This window comes from Canis lupus, chromosome 21 (genome assembly GCF_003254725.2).
Source record: "Canis lupus dingo isolate Sandy chromosome 21, ASM325472v2, whole genome shotgun sequence".
NCBI classification, from domain to species: domain Eukaryota; kingdom Metazoa; phylum Chordata; class Mammalia; order Carnivora; family Canidae; genus Canis; species Canis lupus.
This window is the reverse complement of record NC_064263.1, coordinates 32,614,522-32,634,011: the sequence shown is the minus strand read 5'-3', so window position 1 is coordinate 32,634,011 and position 19,490 is coordinate 32,614,522. Positions and strand designations below refer to the sequence as shown.

The 19,490-nt window shown below is 50.0% G+C and overlaps 1 protein-coding gene across 11 annotated transcripts in view; it reads left to right on the top strand.

Moving 5' to 3' along the window:
- Positions 1-14,508, top strand: part of DENND2B (DENN domain containing 2B) — a 170,851-nt gene extending 156,343 nt beyond the window's left edge. For all 11 annotated transcript variants that reach the window (XM_049098767.1, XM_049098765.1, XM_049098766.1 and 8 more), the window contains 9 exons: positions 680-757; positions 1,329-1,469; positions 5,740-5,888; positions 9,619-9,796; positions 10,095-10,136; positions 11,096-11,207; positions 11,949-12,188; positions 13,041-13,127; positions 13,762-14,508. In XM_049098767.1, coding sequence (XP_048954724.1) covers positions 680-757; positions 1,329-1,469; positions 5,740-5,888; positions 9,619-9,796; positions 10,095-10,136; positions 11,096-11,207; positions 11,949-12,188; positions 13,041-13,127; positions 13,762-13,796 — 1,062 coding nt within the window. In that variant the 3' untranslated portion in view covers positions 13,797-14,508. The remainder of the gene's footprint in view (positions 1-679; positions 758-1,328; positions 1,470-5,739; positions 5,889-9,618; positions 9,797-10,094; positions 10,137-11,095; positions 11,208-11,948; positions 12,189-13,040; positions 13,128-13,761) is intronic.
- The last annotated feature ends 4,982 nt before the right edge of the window (positions 14,509-19,490 follow it).

Genomic DNA, 19,490 nt, shown 5'->3' with positions numbered 1-19,490 from the left:
AGTCCAAAACAGAGTCCTGGCTCCACCACTTTTAGATGCATGCCCTTGGGCAATGTCTTAATATTTTTGTGACTCAGTTTACTCACCTGTAAAATGCAGATGATAGTGTCTGTGCCTATCTCAGGCCGTTTGCAAAGTACCAAGCGCAGGACTCAGATATGATAAATATTCAATAAATAGTAGTTTGCTGTCCCTCTCTGTGTTCATTCTATCTTACTAGAATGGGGTGGATCGAGGAAGGAAGGCAAGGGGAACCTAGAATGGGAATGTTTTATAGAATGTCCCCTGTGAGGGACAGACTCCATGGCTTGCTCCAAGGAATGTGCACAAGGCCCTCTTGTTACTATTGCATCCCCTGGATTCCCAGCTTTAGCCATGTAAATCCATAAATCACCCCATAGCTTCTGCCTCTTTTGCCAGCCTCTGTCAGCATCCTCCTGGGAGGAGCTTGGCAGGAGCCTGGCACCTCGGGTGGGAAGACCCAGCAGAGGCTGACACCTGCCCCTGAAGAGTATCAGCCTTTCCTCTGGGGGGCCTGGTTGAGTTGCGATGTAGAAGGGGCTTGGAGTTGTCCACTAGATCAGTCCTTAGTTCTCAGTTCCCAAGGAAGAGGAGCCAGATGTGGTAATCATGCATTCTCTGTATCTGTCTATTTCTCCTCCGCCTCGTCCCGACCCAGCCAAGTGGGAAAGGGCCTCGGTTGCCAGAGGTATACTGTGTCATCAGCCGCCTTGGCTGCTTCGGCTTGTTTTCCAAGGTAAGAGGGCTCTGGCTTACTTCCCTCCCCTTTTTCCCAGCTGACAGCTCCCTTAGGAGTATCTGTAGCCTGCTTAGATGAGAAAACCACCTGTGCGCACAAACGAGCAAGCGGGTGCGAGAGAGAGAATGCAAGAGCAAGTACAGGGAGCTCTTGGACTCCTTCCTATTCCCAAGCCTGGCTCCCCATCTGGCCAGCTGGCAACTCCCCAACTCCTGCACCAGCATGGTCTGCCAATGTCTACTCTGGGCCATGGGCAGAGCCAGAGTCCTTGGGGACAGAGACACCAGACCCCCTTGGAGAAGCCAAGTGCCCAGGGACCCAGCTCGCAACTGGTGTTTCCTTTGCCCAGCTCCTGGGTGTGAGGCAAGGATGAGTTAGAGAGCAGAGCAGTCATCGAGTGCCAAGGGAAGCAGGCAGGGTAGAATGTAAGGCTGCTGGTGGGACAGTCCTCCTGTACCCCTTGACCCTTGTTGGTCAGAGGCCAGGCCACCCTCTTCTTTGCCCAGGAGGGTAGGGAAGGGCAGTGTCCTGACACCCTTCCTCTTTGGGCTGCTGGTGGTGGGCACAGGTCCTAGATGAGGTGGAGCGCCGGCGTGGGATCTCTGCTGCCTTGGTCTATCCCTTCATGAGAAGTCTAATGGAATCGCCCTTCCCTGCCCCCGGGAAAACCATCAAAGTGAAGACCTTTCTTCCAGGTGCTGGCAATGAGGTAGGGATTTCTGCTGCCTCTTCCCTCAGACTATGGATGGGGATTGGAGGAATGCCTGCCTCGCCAAGGCTGCAGCCCCTGGGAGGGGCAGAGCACGGCCCCTTCCTCGCTCACCATGTGTGTGTAGCTAATCAGTAGGGACTGGAAAAGTGAATGATAGAACTGTAATGGGGGCCCAACTCCCTGCAGCTCCTAGGGGGCCTTCCCTGACCCGCTTGGACTTAGCTGCTTTCCACCTGCCCTCCTTCATTCATTCATCGGGTATTTCCCAACAGTACTCAGTCAGTCAGGGATGGCACCAGACCCCGGAGCAGGCATGAAGTTGCAGTGGGCCACAGCTGTTTTGTGGAGTTCACGATCTAGTGGGAGCAACCAATATTAAATACATACGTCTGCTTCTAAGTTGATAATTCCTAAATGTTTCAAGTGCCAGGTACAGGCACGGGAATGAGAACATGAGACAGGGGATCTGCTTTAGGTTTGGGCCCCAGGAAGGTCTCCTCTGAGGAAGTGACTAGGGTTGAGTAGAGTCAGCTCAATGAAGAGGGGAGAGATACTGAAAGAGGAGGGTTTAGATGGGAGACCATTATTCCAGGTAGATAGAGAACATGGCATAGTGACAAGCAGCTGAAGAAAGGTGACGATGGTTGAAAGGGGAGTGAAGCATGGTAGACAGCAAGGGCCACATCACGGTATGCCTGCTAGGCCAAGGTAAGGATTGTGGAGTTTATCTAAAGCAGGGTTAGAAGATGGGAGATGTAGTTTTAAAAGCTCACTCGGGGATCCCTGGGTGGCGCAGTGGTTTGGCGCCTGCCTTTGGCCCAGGGCGCGATCCTGGAGTCCTGGGATCGAATCCCACATCGGGCTCCCGGTGCATGGAGCCTGCCTCTCCCTCCACCTGTGTCTCTGCCTCTCTCTCTCTGTGACTATCATAAATAAATAAAAATTAAAAAAAAAAAAAAAAAAGAAAGCTCACTCGGACTGCTGTGGTGAAAACAGGGAGACTGGCTAGGCTGTCCTGCAGTAGTAGTATAGGCAGGAGATGGTAGTAGCTTGGATTAAGGTGTGCTGGGAAAGGTGAGGAGAAGTAGGTGGATTTGAGATGTAGTTTATTTATTTGTTTTATTTATTTTTTTAAATCTTTTTTTTAAGATTTTAATTATTTATTCATGAGAGACACAGAGAGAGAGAGAGAGAGAGAGAGAGAGGGGGGGGGGGTAAAGACACAGGCGGATGGAGAAGCAGGCTCCATGCAGGAAGCCTGATGTGGGACTCGATCCTGGGACTCCAGGATCATTCCCTGGGCTGAAGGCAGGCGCTAAACTGCTGAGCCACCCAGGAGTCCCAGAGATGTAGTTTATTTTATTTATTTATTTATTTTATTTTATTTTATTTTATTTATTTTTTAAAGATTTTATTTATTTATTCATAGAGACAGAGAGAGAGGCAGAGACACAGGCATCATACAGAGAGCCCGACGTGGGACTCGATCCAGGGTCCCCAGGATCACGCCCTGGGCTGCAGGCGGTGCTAAACCTCTGTGCCACCGGGGCTGCCCCAGAGATGTAGTTTAGATGATCAGAAGCACTTTGTGTTGAGTGGAAATATGGAATGTTAGGGAGATTTTAGGACTAGCTCCTAGCTTTCTGGCTTGAGCAATAAGATAGCTGCTGGAGTGCTGCCTGTAGAGGGAGCAGGCTCTGAGGAGGAGGCGGGGGAGGCAGATTTTGTATGTGTTATGTTTAAGATACCTGTGTGGCACTCAGGAGAAGACATGTAGTAGCAAAAGTGTAGCTGGGGAAGAGAAGAGAGCCTGGACCCAGTCCTCCTTGGACCTGGGGAACTCCAACATTGGAGGATCTTGCAGAAGAGGAGTAGCAACGCTCAGGAGTGAGAAGACAGAGGAATAGTAGGCTGTGGCTTGGAAGGCAAGGAAGGGGGGCATTTTAAGAAGGAAGGGGTGATCAGGTGAGGTCAGAGTGAGAAACGGTAAGATGCCTTGGCAAGAGCGGATCTCAGTGGAGCGGGGCCCAAGGGGCCCAGATACCTGAGTGGAGTGAGTTGAGAAGTGAATAGGGGTGAGAAAGTAGAAACAGCCTGTATGGACTTCTCTTCCAGAGCCTTGGTTGTGAAGAGAGCTAGGGAAAGGGGCAGTGGTTGAGAGCGGGGAGTTTGCTGAAGGTTATTGTCTGAAGGCTGGTGGGAGTGGCCTAGCCGAGGGTGAAAGAAGCAGGAGAGGGAGCGGAGAGTCAGACGGTGGTCCAGCAGGCAGCAGGGTGTGGGATCCAGGGAGGGACTGGTTTCTGTTGGGAGAGACGGGCAGTTCCTTGTGTGATGGCAAGGAAGGGCCAGGGCTTCTCATCTGATGGCTTTGGCTTTCTCAAAATGGAAAAGAAGGTCATCCTCTGAGAGTGGGAGGTTGGTGCTGGGTTTTAGGAGAGGGAAGAAAGGACTTGATTGTGGCTGAGAGAGGGAGAGGGTCTGACTAAGGGGGCACTGCGGGTGCTGACATTGGCATGGTTGCCATTTCTGGGCTTTCTCTTGGTCTCTTGTCTCCCACCCTCCTTTGGAGGGACTTTAGTCTGCTTGAGAGGCCTGGTGCACGAGGGCTGGCCCTGCCTGAAAGCCCAGCAGCAACCTGGGGGCTCTTCGGGATGGCCCCACCCTCACCAGCCTCACTTCTCCTCACTCTGACTTGAATTGCTTGCTCTCCTGAAACCCTGCTTCCTTTTGCCCCAAAGACTTTCCCCTTCTCTCCTCGGACAGCCCAAATGAAGCATCTTGTGCTCCGAGCCTCTGCCCCAGCCCCTCCCTGCCTCAGCTGGGGTTGCTGTCCTTCCTCTATGTGCTCGTGGCCCCCTGTGCAGATGTGAATCGTGGCTTCCCTGCCTGACATCAGTCTCACAGCTGTGGTTGCTTAGACTCAGGCAGCCCCACTGGACTGCGATCCTTGAGGGCCTGGATGAATGCAACGAGGCCCAAGTCCCACAGGCTGCTTCTGTGAATTCTCATACCTAAAGGGAGCCTGGACCCCAAGGGTAATAGGCATGTGGTGCTGTGCTGCAGAGCAGAGCCTGGTGGACTGCGGGCAGCCTGTTGGGGGTGGCGGGGTGTGAGGGAACATCACTGTGACTTCTGGGGGCAAGGATGGGAGGGGAGACAGAGGCCTTTGGTGTCATTGTGGTATGGTTTTCCTTCAGGCCACATTCACTGAGTGTTTTGTGTGCACAGAGTATTGTGCTCATCACTGGGCCTTCTAGGAGTTTCCCACCAATGGCTGGGAAAGATAGTGTACACTGACTGTTAGGGCAACTTGTACCCATTTTGCCGCTTCTCCGGGAGCCAGAGGGATGAGTATTGAGCTAGGAGTTTGAACTTCTCTTACTTAAACTCTGAGGAATAAGTGAGATGATGTGGAGTAAAAGCCCTCAGAAAAGAACTCTAGGCAGGTCCCCATGACACCTGCTTCAGGATGGCCTGAGCATCAGCAGTACCCCCTGCTCTCACTGCTACAGTCAGTTGCTACCCTTCACCCTCAGGACTGCCCCGGGGAAGTGGCTTTTGTGCCATAGCGCTGACCTTGGGAGTGGCCTTGCCACCCCTTTGGAGGGAACACGGCTAGATCTGGCCCTGATAAAGTCCTGCGTCCTGGCACGGCTGTGGACTAGCCACCCCTTTCCTTGTGTTTTCCTTGTCCCTGGCACAGAGATTAGATAGGCTGACAGAGATAGAGGCCAGAATGGTAGGACAAACACAACCTCTGGAAGGAAGCTCGAGCAGGAAAGGGAGAGGACACGGCAACAAGGGCACTGGCGTTGCCTCTCGAGAGATGGCAGTCAAGGGATATGGAGATGCTGCTCTTCCTATGGCCTGGGGAGCAGCAGTTATTTGTGGGGTCTGGTCAGTATGGGTGCCAAGACCTTTGCCCCGGGGAGATGGGCCAGGGGGCGGGGAGTACCCCATAGGCAAGCTGTGTGGTCTCCTCACCCTCGTGATGCAGATGGCTTCATCGACTGCTTCCTTCTAGAGCCTCCCCCACATTCTGGTTACTCCTCTCGCTCATAGCCTAGGGGTCTGAGTGCTGTGGGCACAGGGCTATGGTCTGAGGGGAGAGGGAGCCTGGGTCTCACAGCTGTGTAGGGTAGATTAGAAACCTGGGAAAGAGAGGGTGGGGAGAGAAGCCTATGGCCCGTCCGTCACCGTGTGTGGGACCCAGCAGTGATACCCATTTCATCTGTCTTGACCCACTTCCCCCCTCGCTCTCCTGCAGGTGTTAGAGCTGCGGCGGCCTATGGATTCCCGACTGGAGCATGTGGACTTTGAGTGCCTTTTTACCTGCCTCAGTGTGCGCCAGCTCATCCGAATCTTTGCCTCGCTGCTGCTGGAGCGCCGGGTCATTTTTGTGGCAGATAAGCTCAGGTAAGGCCCAGCGGGGCAAGGTGAGGAGGGGGAAGGCACGTCCACTAATTAGTCTGACATGTATTTATGAGCCCTGGTATGTGCCAGCTACTGTGGTATTGGTGTGACAGGACTGAGAACCCAAGGGAGGACTTGGCCTGAAGGAAGACATGGGACATTTCTTCTTTCACTCCAACCGAGAGTGCGCAGATGCAAATATGTTGATGTGGAGAAAGGTGGAGTAAGATTTCTGGCTGATGGCTGCACTTCCTCTGGAGGGGGAGGCAAGGCCATCTGTGGGATGTTGAGTTCGAGGAGAGTGATGAACTCTAGGCAGAGCCATGTAAGGAAGGGGCAAGAGCACTGACTAGGGGTCAGAAGAGCACTGAGCCCCCAGGGAGGAGCCAGTCTGGGTATCACCTGGAGAAGGCACTGGGAGACTTGTGGAGAAGGACAAGGTGAGGCATTGAGGGTGCCGGGAGGAGACTGGTTGCGGGAACCTTGGCCAATCAAACTAGGAGAGGGAAAAGATGTCCGGGGACAGGAGGTACCCATGAGGTACGGGAGCTGGTGTAAGAGGAATGAGAAAAGAGCTGGCTGGATCACAGGTCTTGGTCCAAAACGTTGGCATTTATGACTTTAGAGGAGTCCCAGATGCCAAGATCTGGTTGTGGCTGTGAGAAGGGGGTAGAAGGGTTACAGAGCATGAGGTGTTGTGGGAGGTGTCGAGCTCTACTAGGCAGTCAAGATTTAAAAGAAAGTGTCTCAGCCTCTTCAGGAAAATACCAGACTGGGTGGCTCGTAAGCAATAGAAATGTATTTCTCACAGTTCCAAAGGCTGGACATCCAAGATCAGGGTGCCAGCATGGATACATTCTGGTGAGGGCCCACTTCCTGGTTCATAGCCAGAGCCTTCTCGCTGTGGTGGAAGGGGTGAGCAGGTCAGAGGATCTGTTTCTTTTCTTTTCTTTTTTTTTTTTTTTTTTAAGATTTTATTTATTTATTCATGAGAGACACACAAAGAGAGGCAGAGACATAGGCAGAGGGAGAAGCAGGCTCCCTCCTGGGAGCCCGACGTGGAACTCGATCCCAGACCCTGGGATCACACCCTGAGCCAAAGGCAGACAGAAACCCTCAACCACTGAGCCACCCAGGTGTCCCTTGGAGGATCTGTTTCATAAGAGCATGAATCCCATTTATAAGGGCCCCACCTTCATGACCTAAGCATCTCCCAAAGGCCACACCTCCTACTTGGGGTTTAGGATTTCAACATAGGAATTTTGGAGGGCACGAGTATTTAAACTGTAGCATGGAGTATGTGTGGGGTGGATAGGCAGGTAGAGGATGAGCTCTTGGCAACATGTATATTTTTTTGGTCAAAGACTCCATCACAGGAAGAAGTGGTTTCTTTCAAGTGGTAGAATTAATTCAGTCATGTGGACGTTCATTAGCCTGGCTGCTGTGTGCCAGGTGCTGATAGGAGGGGCAGAAAAGGAAAATCCTCTTTCGGGTTGGTCCTCAAAAGGCCCAGGCTCCCTGGAGTCTTTCTTTCTGTGTGAGGGGCTACTGAGAGGAGCAGAAGGTGACTCCTGAATGCTCTCACAGGGCACTGGGGGGGAATACCAGGCCCATCCTTGGCCGAGGAGAAGGAAGAGGAAGAAATGCCAGGGCTGCTTTTTCCAGAGAAGGCCAGCTTTAGAAATGAAAAGGGCCCCTTACTTTCCACCCCAGCCTCAATGTTTCTGTATCCCACAGTTCTGTGTATCTTGTGCTTCCTCAGGAAGGGGCCAAGCCTGGCAGCTGGAACCTGCCAGGTACAGCAGCTTCATGAGGCCCCTGTCTGCTGCCTCTCCTCCACCCGTGTTCACCATCCATCAGCAAGTGTGGCTCTGGTCTGACCAGACCATGGTGTCCCTACCAAAGCCTAGACCCTGAGGTTCCTTTTCTGGAAGGTTCCATTCCCTCACTCCTCTTTGCTACCCCCACCCATAAGCCAGCTCCAGTAGGTCCCTTGATACAGCTGAGCACACTCTTGCACCACTCTGGAAAAAAAGTACCCCAGGGCTCTGTTCTTTGCTGGGCTTAGCATTCAAGTTCTGCCTCTTGTGGATCTTAGAAAAGAGATCCACCCTGCTCAGGATCTGCTTGTGACTGGAGAGGGGCAGGGTGGGCACTTCAGTGATGGCACACAGGCCTGGACTGGGTCAGGGCTCTGCGAGTCTGGCCAGCTCATGTTCTGTTGCTCACGTTAGGTTGTCCACAAATCCCTTTGTCTCTCTAGGTCTAGCTTTGATGCCTGTGGGGGAGTGCACCGTATATGTGTACAGGCTCTGCATTGACAGCCCTAGGGGTTATACAAAACTTCCTGTCTCCAAAGAGCCAGGCCCATTAGAGGGGAAGGTGGAGATCAATGTGTCCCTCAACTCTGAGACAGCCCTTTTCCAGATATTTTCCAGATGGCTGTCCTCTCAGTGTGGGGAGCTGCTGTTCCAGGGGAAGGGCTGTCAGAGCCAGGACATCTGTGTCTTTGTCTTAAGGCCCAGAACTATCTTAGGTGTCCATAGGGTGGCAGGACAGAAAGGGGGTTTGCTTCTGTCATGGATTAAAACCATGTTCTCTGGCTGGTGGGGCATTAGTCAGGAAAGGGGGAGAATCCCTGCTGGAGCCGATCTAATAAAGTCTCTTATGGCTAATAGATGGGACCAATAGAGGCAGAGGCTCAGAGTGGGAAAGTTGAGCTTAAAACTAAACTTGACTGTGGGCCCTGCTCCTCATCTGTAATATGGCCCCTAGGAGAGGGCCTTTGATTCTCCTCCCAACAGATGGGTTGTCCAAGCCGGGTGTGCCACCTGTTTGCCAGTGCCTCACACTGCCCTCAACACACGTGGGGAGTCTACATTCACTTCTGCACCTTCTAACCAGCACCCTAGAGGTCCTCCTCCCCTCTTGCACCGGTCATTCTGCCCAGATAGCCGGCACTGTAGTGCTGCTGGGTCTAGAGGCCTGGAGCCTCCTCTAGGCTGAGACACGGATGACCCCACTGAGACCTGAGGCTGTTTTATGGAGCCTGAGAATAAATATGGGAGTGGGCACTTTTTTCAGCTTGATAGGAATGGTGCCAGGCTCCTCACCTTGGTCAGTGGTCCTTAGTCAGACCACTTTTGGGGAAATTACAGAGAGGAAAGGTTGGATAGAGGCTCAGAGTAATCAAGTCACACTGGGCTGGGAGACAGGACAACTGGTTGTGTCCCAGGTCAGCCATTTATGAAACTGACCCTTCATATCTGTGGCCCCAGCTATAAGATGTAGAATCGACAAGACGACCTCTGAGGGCCTTTCAGCTCTTACACACTACAAATTTGTGATCAGCTCTTGCTCACCTTACCATCATATTCCCTGGCTTGAGCTGATGCTTCCCCACTAGGTTAGGCCTGTCTGTGCATGAGGGTGGCCCTTGGGGGTATATATGTGAGTTGTTTGTGAGTTAAAGTGTTGCTGTGTACCTTCATGTCTGTTCCTAGGTCGAGTCCCAAAGAAGGTTGGTACTAATGTCCTTGAGGCCCTGAGCAGTGGGAATGTGGGGGCTTCACCAGTCTGCAGGGTCAGATCCAGACCTGAACTCCAATAGCACTTTTGTTGTACTGGGAGGTGTAACCTATAAAAGGATGTTCTGAGGCCTCAGCGCTCTTACGCCCCTTCCCCAGAGGTGCTGGGCCTGGGCTCAGGTGCTTTGTCTCTATCTATCTACCAGTACCCTTTCCAGCTGCTCCCATGCTGTGGTGGCCTTGCTCTACCCCTTCTCCTGGCAGCACACATTCATTCCTGTCCTTCCGGCCTCCATGATTGACATCGTCTGCTGTCCCACACCCTTCCTGGTTGGCCTGCTCTCCAGCTCCCTCCCCAAACTGAAGGAGCTGCCTGTGGAGGAGGTAAGCCATTATCTGGGGAAACCAGGGGGGGTGAGGGGTAGAAGAAGGAAGGAGGAATAGATACTCCGGGGAGGCAGGGCCAGAGGGGGAAAGGAATGAACAAAGACCACTGGGATCTTCTCACTTGTGGCCTCTGGGCCTCTCTACCCAGCTCTTACCTTTTTCCCTGGGGGCTCTATGCCTGGGTAAGATTATTCCTGTTGTCTGACTCTGGGAATCAAGGAAGTGTGGAGGCCTAGGGAGGGCATTGTAAGGGCTCACCTCCTGCACCACTGCCACTAATGACTCTTTCTTGCAGGCACTGATGGTGAATCTAGGATCTGACCGATTCATCCGACAGGTAAGAGCAGGGCAGGACATCACAGAATATGGCCTGCCCTAGAGTAGGTACTTGTTCGATGCAGGCTCTGGAGCACCCGACACTATTATACACATTGCTCAACCTTCATAGTCGGTTTGTTGAGTTCTCTGGTTTCCATATTCACAAATAGACAAAGTTGGGGAGAAACTGATCTAAGAAGCCTGGACCCCAGCATGATCTGCCTTTCTGTTTGGGATCATCTGGTGTGACGGCAGTGTTGGGAGTGTGAAGAACACAGCCTGGAAGTCTGAACACTTGAGGTCTGGCTCTGCCACCTTTGAGCCACATGATGTCAGACAGGCCTCCAAACTTCTTTGAGCCAGAGTTCTCATCTCTAAAGCAGGCATGGTGACAACACCAGCCTTGAAATATTGCTGGGGGGGCAGAATGTGATGGAGTGTCAAGTTTTGCAGTTATCATTGTCAACTGCAGGAAGCCTCTGTTAGTTATGGAAATCCTGCTGGGTCTCCACTAAGGAGCACAACCCACTGGTACCCTCTGGGAGTGTACATCATTGACAGGTGCCTTCCTAGGTACAAGGCATCAAGGTACAGACTTAGAACCAGAACACAGAGACAGGAATGATAGCCCAGCCTCATCCCTGAGACACAGGCTGGGCCAGTTTCCCTACCCTGAGGCAGCTCTGCTTTCCACCTTGGAGCTGGAGATGGAGGAGCTGGGGAGACTTCATCAGGGTGCTGGTCCTGGGCAGTCAATGCCATGGCCTCCACCGCTTATTATCTGTGTGACCTTGGACAAGTTTCTTAACCTCTCTCTGTGTTCAGCTTCTCATTGTAAAGTGAGGTTGATAATAGTATCAGGATTTTGGGGAGGAATGAATAGGATTATATACTGAAGGCCTTCAAACAGGGCCTGGTACACAGTAAGTGCTCAGTCAGTGTCAGCTGTGATTATGATGACCGTGTGTTTGCCTGTAGATGGATGACGAGGACACGCTGTTACCGAGGAAGTTACAGGCAGCTCTGGAGCAGGCTCTAGAGAGGAAGAATGAACTGATCTCCCAGGACTCTGACAGTGACTCCGATGATGGTGAGTGAGGCTTGCTCCTGCCACAAATAGGTCTGGCCCTGACTCCCTCTACTCTGGGTCTGGGCCTCATGGTACCAGGACCCTGTTTCTACACACCAGACCCTTCTGGTTGACAAGGCTCCAGGTATAGAACTTTGGTCTCGGTCTAGCCTAGAATTCTCTTACCTCACTACTAGTGGGCTCAGGGAGTAATGGGTCTGAGGTATTGTGGTATTTTTGTCAGTTCAGAAAGATAAACAACATTGGGGGTACTTCTTTGGTGGCCCAGGCTATAAAGCTGCCTTCTTCCCTCTAATTCTTCTCTACTTCAGGAGGTTTGGGAAGGAAAACCCAAAGACATTTGACAACCATCAGACTCTTCCTGCTGATAGGAAACTAGTTATTCCTCCCTCAGGGGCCTTGCCATGAGCCCCTGCAGGAGATGGAGGAAACTTCCTCTTCTTGTGAAGCCAAGAAAACCACCAAGGGTGAAGGGTGTGGAGAAAGTGATCCTCTGGTCTTTGATTTCCACACTCATTCACCCAGTGAATATTTGCCAGCTTCCATGTGCAGAGCACAGTTTCTGACCTTCCAGCTCGGAGGCTAGTTACCATGCCAGGAACACAAGAGAAAAAGTTTCGGTGTGGTTCTGCTAGAAGTTCTTGGGGGAGAGGGAGACTATACCAGCTAGAGGTTGGGGTTAGACATCGAAGATGACAGGTTCTTGACCTGAACCTCAAAGATTTGTCTTTTCTCTTCCAGAATGTAATACCCTCAATGGGCTGGTGTCGGAGGTGTTTATCCGATTCTTTGTGGAGACTGTTGGGCACTACTCCCTCTTCCTGACTCAGAGTGAGAAAGGAGAGAGGGCCTTTCAGCGAGAGGCCTTCCGCAAGTCTGTGGCCTCCAAGAGCATCCGCCGTTTTCTTGAGGTTTTTATGGAGTCTCAGATGTTTGCTGGCTTCATTCAAGACAGGGAGCTAAGAAAGTGTCGGGCAAAGGGTAAGGCCAGAAGAGCTTGGGTCTGGGAGCTCTGGGCCCTCTTCTATAAGTTGTCTGCTACTCGCAAGGCTGAATAACTAGGCACCATGTAGAAACTCATAGGTATTGGCTAGGGCCAAGGCCTCCTAATATCCCTTTCTTCTGATAGAAACTGCTGAGGAGCTTTCTTCTCCTCTTGGCCCAATAACTGCCTTCACGAGGCTGTGCACAGGCTGGAGCCATGTGGCTGGTAGGGCTCGTCTCTACCCAAGAGCAGCATGCAATCCCCTCCTCAGATGCCTTCTTATTCAGAGAAAAAGAGCAGACTTGAGAAACTTAGGGGGTTCTGAGAACCACAGGTTGGAGAAGCCCTTGAGAAGACTGAGCCAGCTCTCTGAGGTTGGTGGAAGCCTCCATACAGAATAGAAGCTCACTTTGTCTCTAGTTATATCATCAGCTCAGCTCACTCTAGGACTGTTTTTAAAAAATCATATCAAGATCTTTTTGTCTAACCCAGGGTTATTATGTCTTCTGTCCACTAATACAGTCCATTTAGTCTAACAAACCTTTTGGAACAACATGATAGAGTGATCTCGGAGGAACTAGAGAAGGTGCCCAGCTCTGAAACAAGGAGTAGCATCTTTGCCTCAGTGAATGCAGCTCAGGGCCACACAGAGAGGCAAGGTGCTGAGGGCCTCTTGCTTTAGCAGTGAGCGCGGTGAGATGTCTGATGAGACCATGAATTCTAATACGATGCTCCCATAAATTGTAACAACAGATCTTTGATTTCTCTGAGCCCATGGTCCCCTCCAATAGGCCTCCCCTTCCCTTCATGTGATAACTATTCTCTTCCCCCTTCCTCCTCTTCCCCAGGCCTCTTTGAGCAGCGAGTGGAACAGTATTTAGAGGAACTCCCAGACACTGAGCAGAGTGGGATGAATAAGTTTCTCCGAGGTTTGGGTAAGTCACATGGTCACTGATGAACTAGATGTAGAAGAACAAGAAGCTGTAGCTGAGGTATCTGTACCAAGACTACTCTAAACCAGTGCCACTGGGTATTTATATTGGGGCTGTAGACAGAACTGTAAGACATCCCCTGGTGAAGAGGTTCCCAGCTTAGTGCTCCAAGAGCATTTAGCACAGTATTTACCAAATTCCAGAACTATGAGAAACCACAGATCCTTACATAAATCAGATCTTTTTCTGTGTGCTCCTTCCTGAGTGAAGATGAGGATGCTAGGGGCAAGTGAGCTTTTCTCTAGGCATAAAGGGGTCTACAGAAATTGCGGTGCCAGAGTGCCCTTTTCTGAAAACCTCTACTCCCTTCAAAAAGCTCAGCCAGCTAAATCATGGAATCCTAGAATATCTCAGTTTAAAGGAAAATTGAGGCCAAAGTTAAATAGCTTGCCCATAGCCCCAAAACGATTGATACCAGTCTCCTAATTAGAGCTCTAGCATAGTTCACTGCCTCAGATCAGATCTGTCACAGCTGAAATCCAGTCTTTCTAACCCTGTCTCTCGCTGAGAGTAAGGTTAGGGCTGTTACAAGAGTTGATACTGAAACCTTCTCACTCTTGCCCTCTCTGACCCACAGGCAACAAAATGAAGTTCCTCCACAAGAAGAATTAAGCCCCTTTCCCAGTAATGGAGTACAGTGCCTTGCAGAGCCTGGAGCCTGGGGAGGGGCCAGCTTGGAACCCTCTGGGCTGCTGTGGCTGCTCTGCCCCCACAGACCCCACCCTCCAAGCCAGCCCACCTCTGCCTTCACGATATCCCAGGATACTGTTTGTAAATAATCTGCTGTAAGCTTTCTTATCTCTTTTTGTAACAAGCAAAGAGAATCTGGTAAATATTTGTATATTCCCAAGGGGCTGGGTGCTGGCGACTGGCCAATTATGTGCAGCTGACTGTCTCAGCCGAACCACTGATCTTCCCCTGGAGGCTCCTGGCCTGCCTGCCTGAGGCCCCTGCTGCCAGTCTTGGGCCCTGGAGAGCAGATGCTGTCTTGTTATGTACAGGAGGACTATTTTTTTTTAAATCTTAGAGTTTCTATTTTTTTCTAGTAGTCCCCATCCCCTATCCCTCTGTTTTTGAAAGGCAAAGGCCAATCAATCCCCATGTGCAGCATGGTACCAGGCTTTCGGGCCTGGCCTCTTGTTCTTCCCACCTTTGTGATGATGGTCAGTGAGTCATGGGAAGCCCACTCCCCACCCCCAGCTGTGCCAGTGCTCTCCGGGCCCAGCTCCCAGTCAGTGGTGGCCACGATGCGGTACAGGGCATCCCTCCTTCCCACCATCTACGGGTGTTCTCAATAAACAGTGTACAGTTGTTTGGGGCCAGAGCCCTGTGTTCCTTGGCTTCATTTTCTACAGTTCTCTCATCTGGGGGATGGGCTGAGATAGGCCAATCAGGAATGAAACATCATCATGCAGGGAATTGAGTACTTCATTAAGAGTTTAGCTTCAGTGTGAGCCACTTATCTCTCCTGAAATCAAGTTCTCCGCCTTGAACCGTATGACTGGTCTTAGAAGATACCTTGTCATTGTTCTTGTTCAGCTTGCCTCTTGTTCAGACTCTATGCAAGTGGTCCCAGCGATGGCAAGAATGCTCAGTGCTTTCCACTCCACCATTAGGTGAACTTAACATTTGCCTGTTTAGTATGAAGCCCTTAAGATATCATTGGGTATCCTGACATTGGTGAGGTGAAACTCAGCAAAAGCCATACCCTGGCCCATTGCCAATAGCTCTTCTCTCATTCTGTGGATAGTTTTCTCCTGTTGGAACCCCAGGTTTGCATGCAGGAAGGTCTGCTATATACCCTGGAAAAGCAAGAAGAGAAGCAGGGCAGGGAATATGGATAGTTTAGGTTTCTCACCTACCCAAGGCCTTCACAGAACAGAGACCTTGAATATTTCCAAGATGAGAGATGAAGCAATATGCTAGAACTCTCTTCATTGGAATTCAGTTTGGGGCTGGCAGGATTTGAACCTCTTCAAGGAGTAAAGCTTTCCTATCCTTCCACCCTGGCCTACTTAAACAGTAGGATAAGAGTCTTATCCTGAGTTTCCTTCCCTCCTCCCCTCTTCCTGTTGAAGCCCATATAGGTCTCAGCCTGTCTGTGGTTTGGGATTGCTATCTGCCTCCTAAAGCAAAGTAGAGGGCTTGTGTTCTGGGAAGACAAAGTCGTCTTCTCTTCTGAAAAAAGCCTGTTACATAGTTGGCTTTGGCATCTTCCAGGAATAGGGAGGTGGAGATTGAGGCCTCAGGAGTCTGAGTTTTCAGCTGAGGTAGAGAGAGAAGACAGTGCTTATCACCAGGAAGTCCAGAGTTGTGTGTAGTTACCTCCAGGACTTATTACTGTTAACCTAGCCTGGGCTTCATGATAGTCATAGAAGTGGATTCCTTAACAATAAAATAATATAGTTTCCAGAAGGTGATATTTCTTGCTCCTTTCCTTCTCCCACTCCCCCTCTCTTTTTAAACTTGACTTCAAAGAATCCTCACAGACATGTGATCAGATCACAAGAGAGATAGATATAAATTCTTTTTTAGTAAAATTTGAAAACTTTATGTATCTTTAAAATCTTAAGTTACCTAAGATTAACCCGAAGGACTCCTTCCTCCTATGGTGGCCACAGCTTTCATCCTAGTTCAGAAAATCCGTACTGGCACAAAATGGGTCTGGTTGGGCTGCAAGGGTCCATACAGTGAGTACTATGGGTAAGGCACAGAAATCTTGGGGGGAACGTAAGAGGAGGGTGTGTTCAGGGGGCCTGGTATGGGGTTGACAAAAAGCAGTCAATACTTCTTTCCAAGTTCCATTTTACATGATGTCTCAACCCCTAAACAGTTCTCAACCGTATCAGATCCAACACTCTCCTTTTCCCTAGCAAATACTCTCACTCCCCGCTTTACTATCCTGAAATGAAATTTGTAGATAACATAACCTACCTAAGCATGCCTTAACTTTAATATAAATGGGGAGAAATAAAAGGAAGTATTTTGTTATAACATGCATTTAAATATGTAAATGCTTGGATACAGCTATACTAGATGATATAATGAGGTCAGATGCTTACATTTGTACATAGAATTACTATGAATGCAGTAGCTACACATGCACAGATAAAAATATGTTGTATTAGCAACTCAGATTCTCCTGAGTAGGTGTTAACCATTGTTAAGAACGTTGAACAACTTTTTTGGGGGGAGGGGGCAGAGGGCAAGGGAGAGAAAATCTTAAGCAGACTCCACACCCAGCATGGAGCCTGATGAGGGGCTCAATCTCACATTCCTGAGATCATGGCCTGAGTTAAAATACGAGTCAGATGCTTAACGGGCTGAGCCACCCAGGTGACCCAGAGAACTGAACAACTGTCAATATTCTGAGCAAAACACAGTGAGCTTCCCCTGACTTAAACAGCATTTGGAATCCTGGAAAACTGAGAAGTATTTGAAAACTGGGCCGGGGGGTGGGGGGCGTTAATTATGTGTAAAATGGAGATAGATCTAGATTTTTTGTTGTTGTTGTTTAGAATCAACACATTGCAGGATGTCTAGCAACCTTGGTTGCTTCCCCTCCATGATAGTGACAAAAACTGCCCCATTCATTTCCAAACTACCCCCCCTAGAGGATGGTTTTGCAATCATTGAGAACAAGTGTCTAAAAACTGCCTTTGGACATCCCTTGGGCCTTTAGGGGGCAATAATGCTGTCTCCTCTACCAGAAGCCCCACTGTCTATTGAGTGTCAGGCCCTCTCTATTCTGGAGTTAAGGCCTTCGGTTTTCTCCTTAATCGGCCTTGTAACTTAGAGCAGGGCAGGCTGCCCCATTACATCTTCCTAAATGCTTTTTAAACTAAATAACCATGCTCTGTTAAACTGTCCAAATGAGGAGCCTGCTTCTTGAAGGCAGTATTTTGAAAGAATGCCCTTGGAAAGCCACATTATGGAAAGCCATATTATATTATCCGACTCCAGCTTATATTGGATGGTGTGTGGAATTAGGGATCCCCCAAATCATTCTATTTACAGCTCAGTTAAATTTTTTGCTAAAAATAATATCCTTTATTTTACATGGAGACTTGTAACTTGTACCCAAAATGACTTCTTTATAAAGATACATAAACGGAGTCTTAAGAAAAGACCAAAGTGGGGATAAAAGTAAAACAAAAAACGCGCTGTAAAATAGAGCCAAGGGTGAAACATAACACCTGAACTTACATTCTAAGGCTGATGCACAGCACGTTTCTAGAGCCTAAGTGGTCGTATGCATTCCAATACATCTTAATTCATTTGCCTATGGAAGTGAGGGCAGAGTCACGTAAAAGGTCATGAAAACTCTAGATCAAGAGAAAATATTACTTTTTCGGTACTGGCAAATTACTGGTAAATTTGGAATTATTTTGTCTTTATATTCCCTTTTAATATAAAGTAATATGCATTTGGTTAAGCAAGAAACTCAAACTACAAGAACAGACGTCTCCCTCACCTCCCACAGCTCGAGGAAATGCCTTGTGTTCCCTTCTTCCCGAACGTTTCCTTGTGTGTACGAGCAGGTGAACGCAGCTGGCGCTCATCTTCTTGACAAGGGAAGCTCATTCTGAGAAGTCTGGAAATTCCCCTTTTACGTGTGTATAGAGACCTCGTTTCCGTCAGCGCGGCCTAACAAGCACGACCCCGGGGCTGCAAGGTCAGCCCGGCCGCCAGTTCCGCAGCGGCCCACGCCCACGGCCGCCGGCCGAGTTGAACCTCCCGCCTCGCCAGGGAGTCTCTCCGCCTCCCGTCCGGCCCCGCCCCTTGCCGGAAATGGCTGAGCCCCGGGAGGGAGCCGGAGCCGAGCGTGCTTCCGGTCGCGGGAGTGGCAAGGTCAGCGTGACCCCGGAACCAGAACCTCACACCCTCCGGAAGTGGCCCTCCGCGAGGACTGACCCGTGTGGCTATTGTGTGATGGCGTCCCGAGGTGGGGCCGGGATAGCGCCGCCGTCCTCGTGGTCTTCCTCTTCCTAGCGGAGGCCGACGCCGCGCGCCTTCCGCGGATGAGCCCTTAGGCTCGTCCAGGGCCGGACTGCGTTTGGTCTAGACGTCAAGTAAGAATACGTGTATTTGAATTGAAACCCTAAGTTCGATTTAGCGGACTTTGATAATGGGGTCGGGTGCGATACCTCCAACTGCTGTTGCAGCTGCAGCTCCGAGGTTTGGATGAAAATTTAAAGCACATGTACATTAGGCCAGAAGTTCTATCCTTAGCATTTCAAGCTTATAGAAAATAAGCACGTCAGCCTGAGGTGTTCGGTGACATGATTTTTCAGTTTGAAGAGGCAGGTAGACAAATGGTTGAGGACCACGGAGTTACCGGGAATCTAACAAAAGCTCTGCTTCCCATACGTGGGAGGACTTGCATTAACCCGGGGCACGTATCACCCACTAAGAGATGATGCAGCACCGGCCTGTGCCTACAGGACAGACCACTCAAAGCTTGGCAGCTTCAACATTGGATTCCTAAGCGTGGACTCTGTCTCATCAGTGGCCCCTTTCACCCAAATATATTAAGTTAAAATGTAAGGTTTGTGTTTGGTCCCATCAGACAAGCTAAGTGGTCACGAAAGGTCTGTGCCCTTCATTTGCAGCATGGAAGTACGGCTTTTCATCAGTCACCTGACTTCCCTGGCAATATTAACATGTGCATCAACGTGTGGGTCATATGAGCTGTAGACCTGAGTGAGCAAACTGGAAAAGAGGCTGCTCAAGCTGTCCTTCCCAGGCCAGGTGGGATGGCATCATATCTGGATTATCTTCTGAAAGTAGCTATTAAGGGACTAGTTTTCACAAATGGTCCACTATACCCCACCTGTCCAGGCCTAACGATTTAGGCCTCAGCCACACCCCACTTCACCGAATTGCCAAGTCCTGTCTGTTGGATCTTCTGAATCCTTTTGCTTTCTCCTTCCCATTTTACTTCCCACTGTGGCCCAGACCCTAACTATATTCTCCAGAGGAAGTTTACCTCCCAAGTATGTAAGACTTCCCTTAACTCTTCCAAATTGGTTATTAGCGTGTTTGCTCTTCCCTCTGCTTAGATCATTTTTACCTTGAATCAGACCAACGGGATTAATTTTGTCTGCTCCCATATCACTCACAGTTAAGTCCAAAAGGTTTAGTAAATGCTTCCAGTTTGCTTAATCCATACAATCTTCAATTTTTTAAAGAGAAAACCAGACTAAGGTTAAGCCACACACAACTGCGAAGGTTTGGATCAAAAAGCTCAAACCCCATCTGAATCTTAAGATACTCTATTACCACTTATTCTCTCAATATCAACTA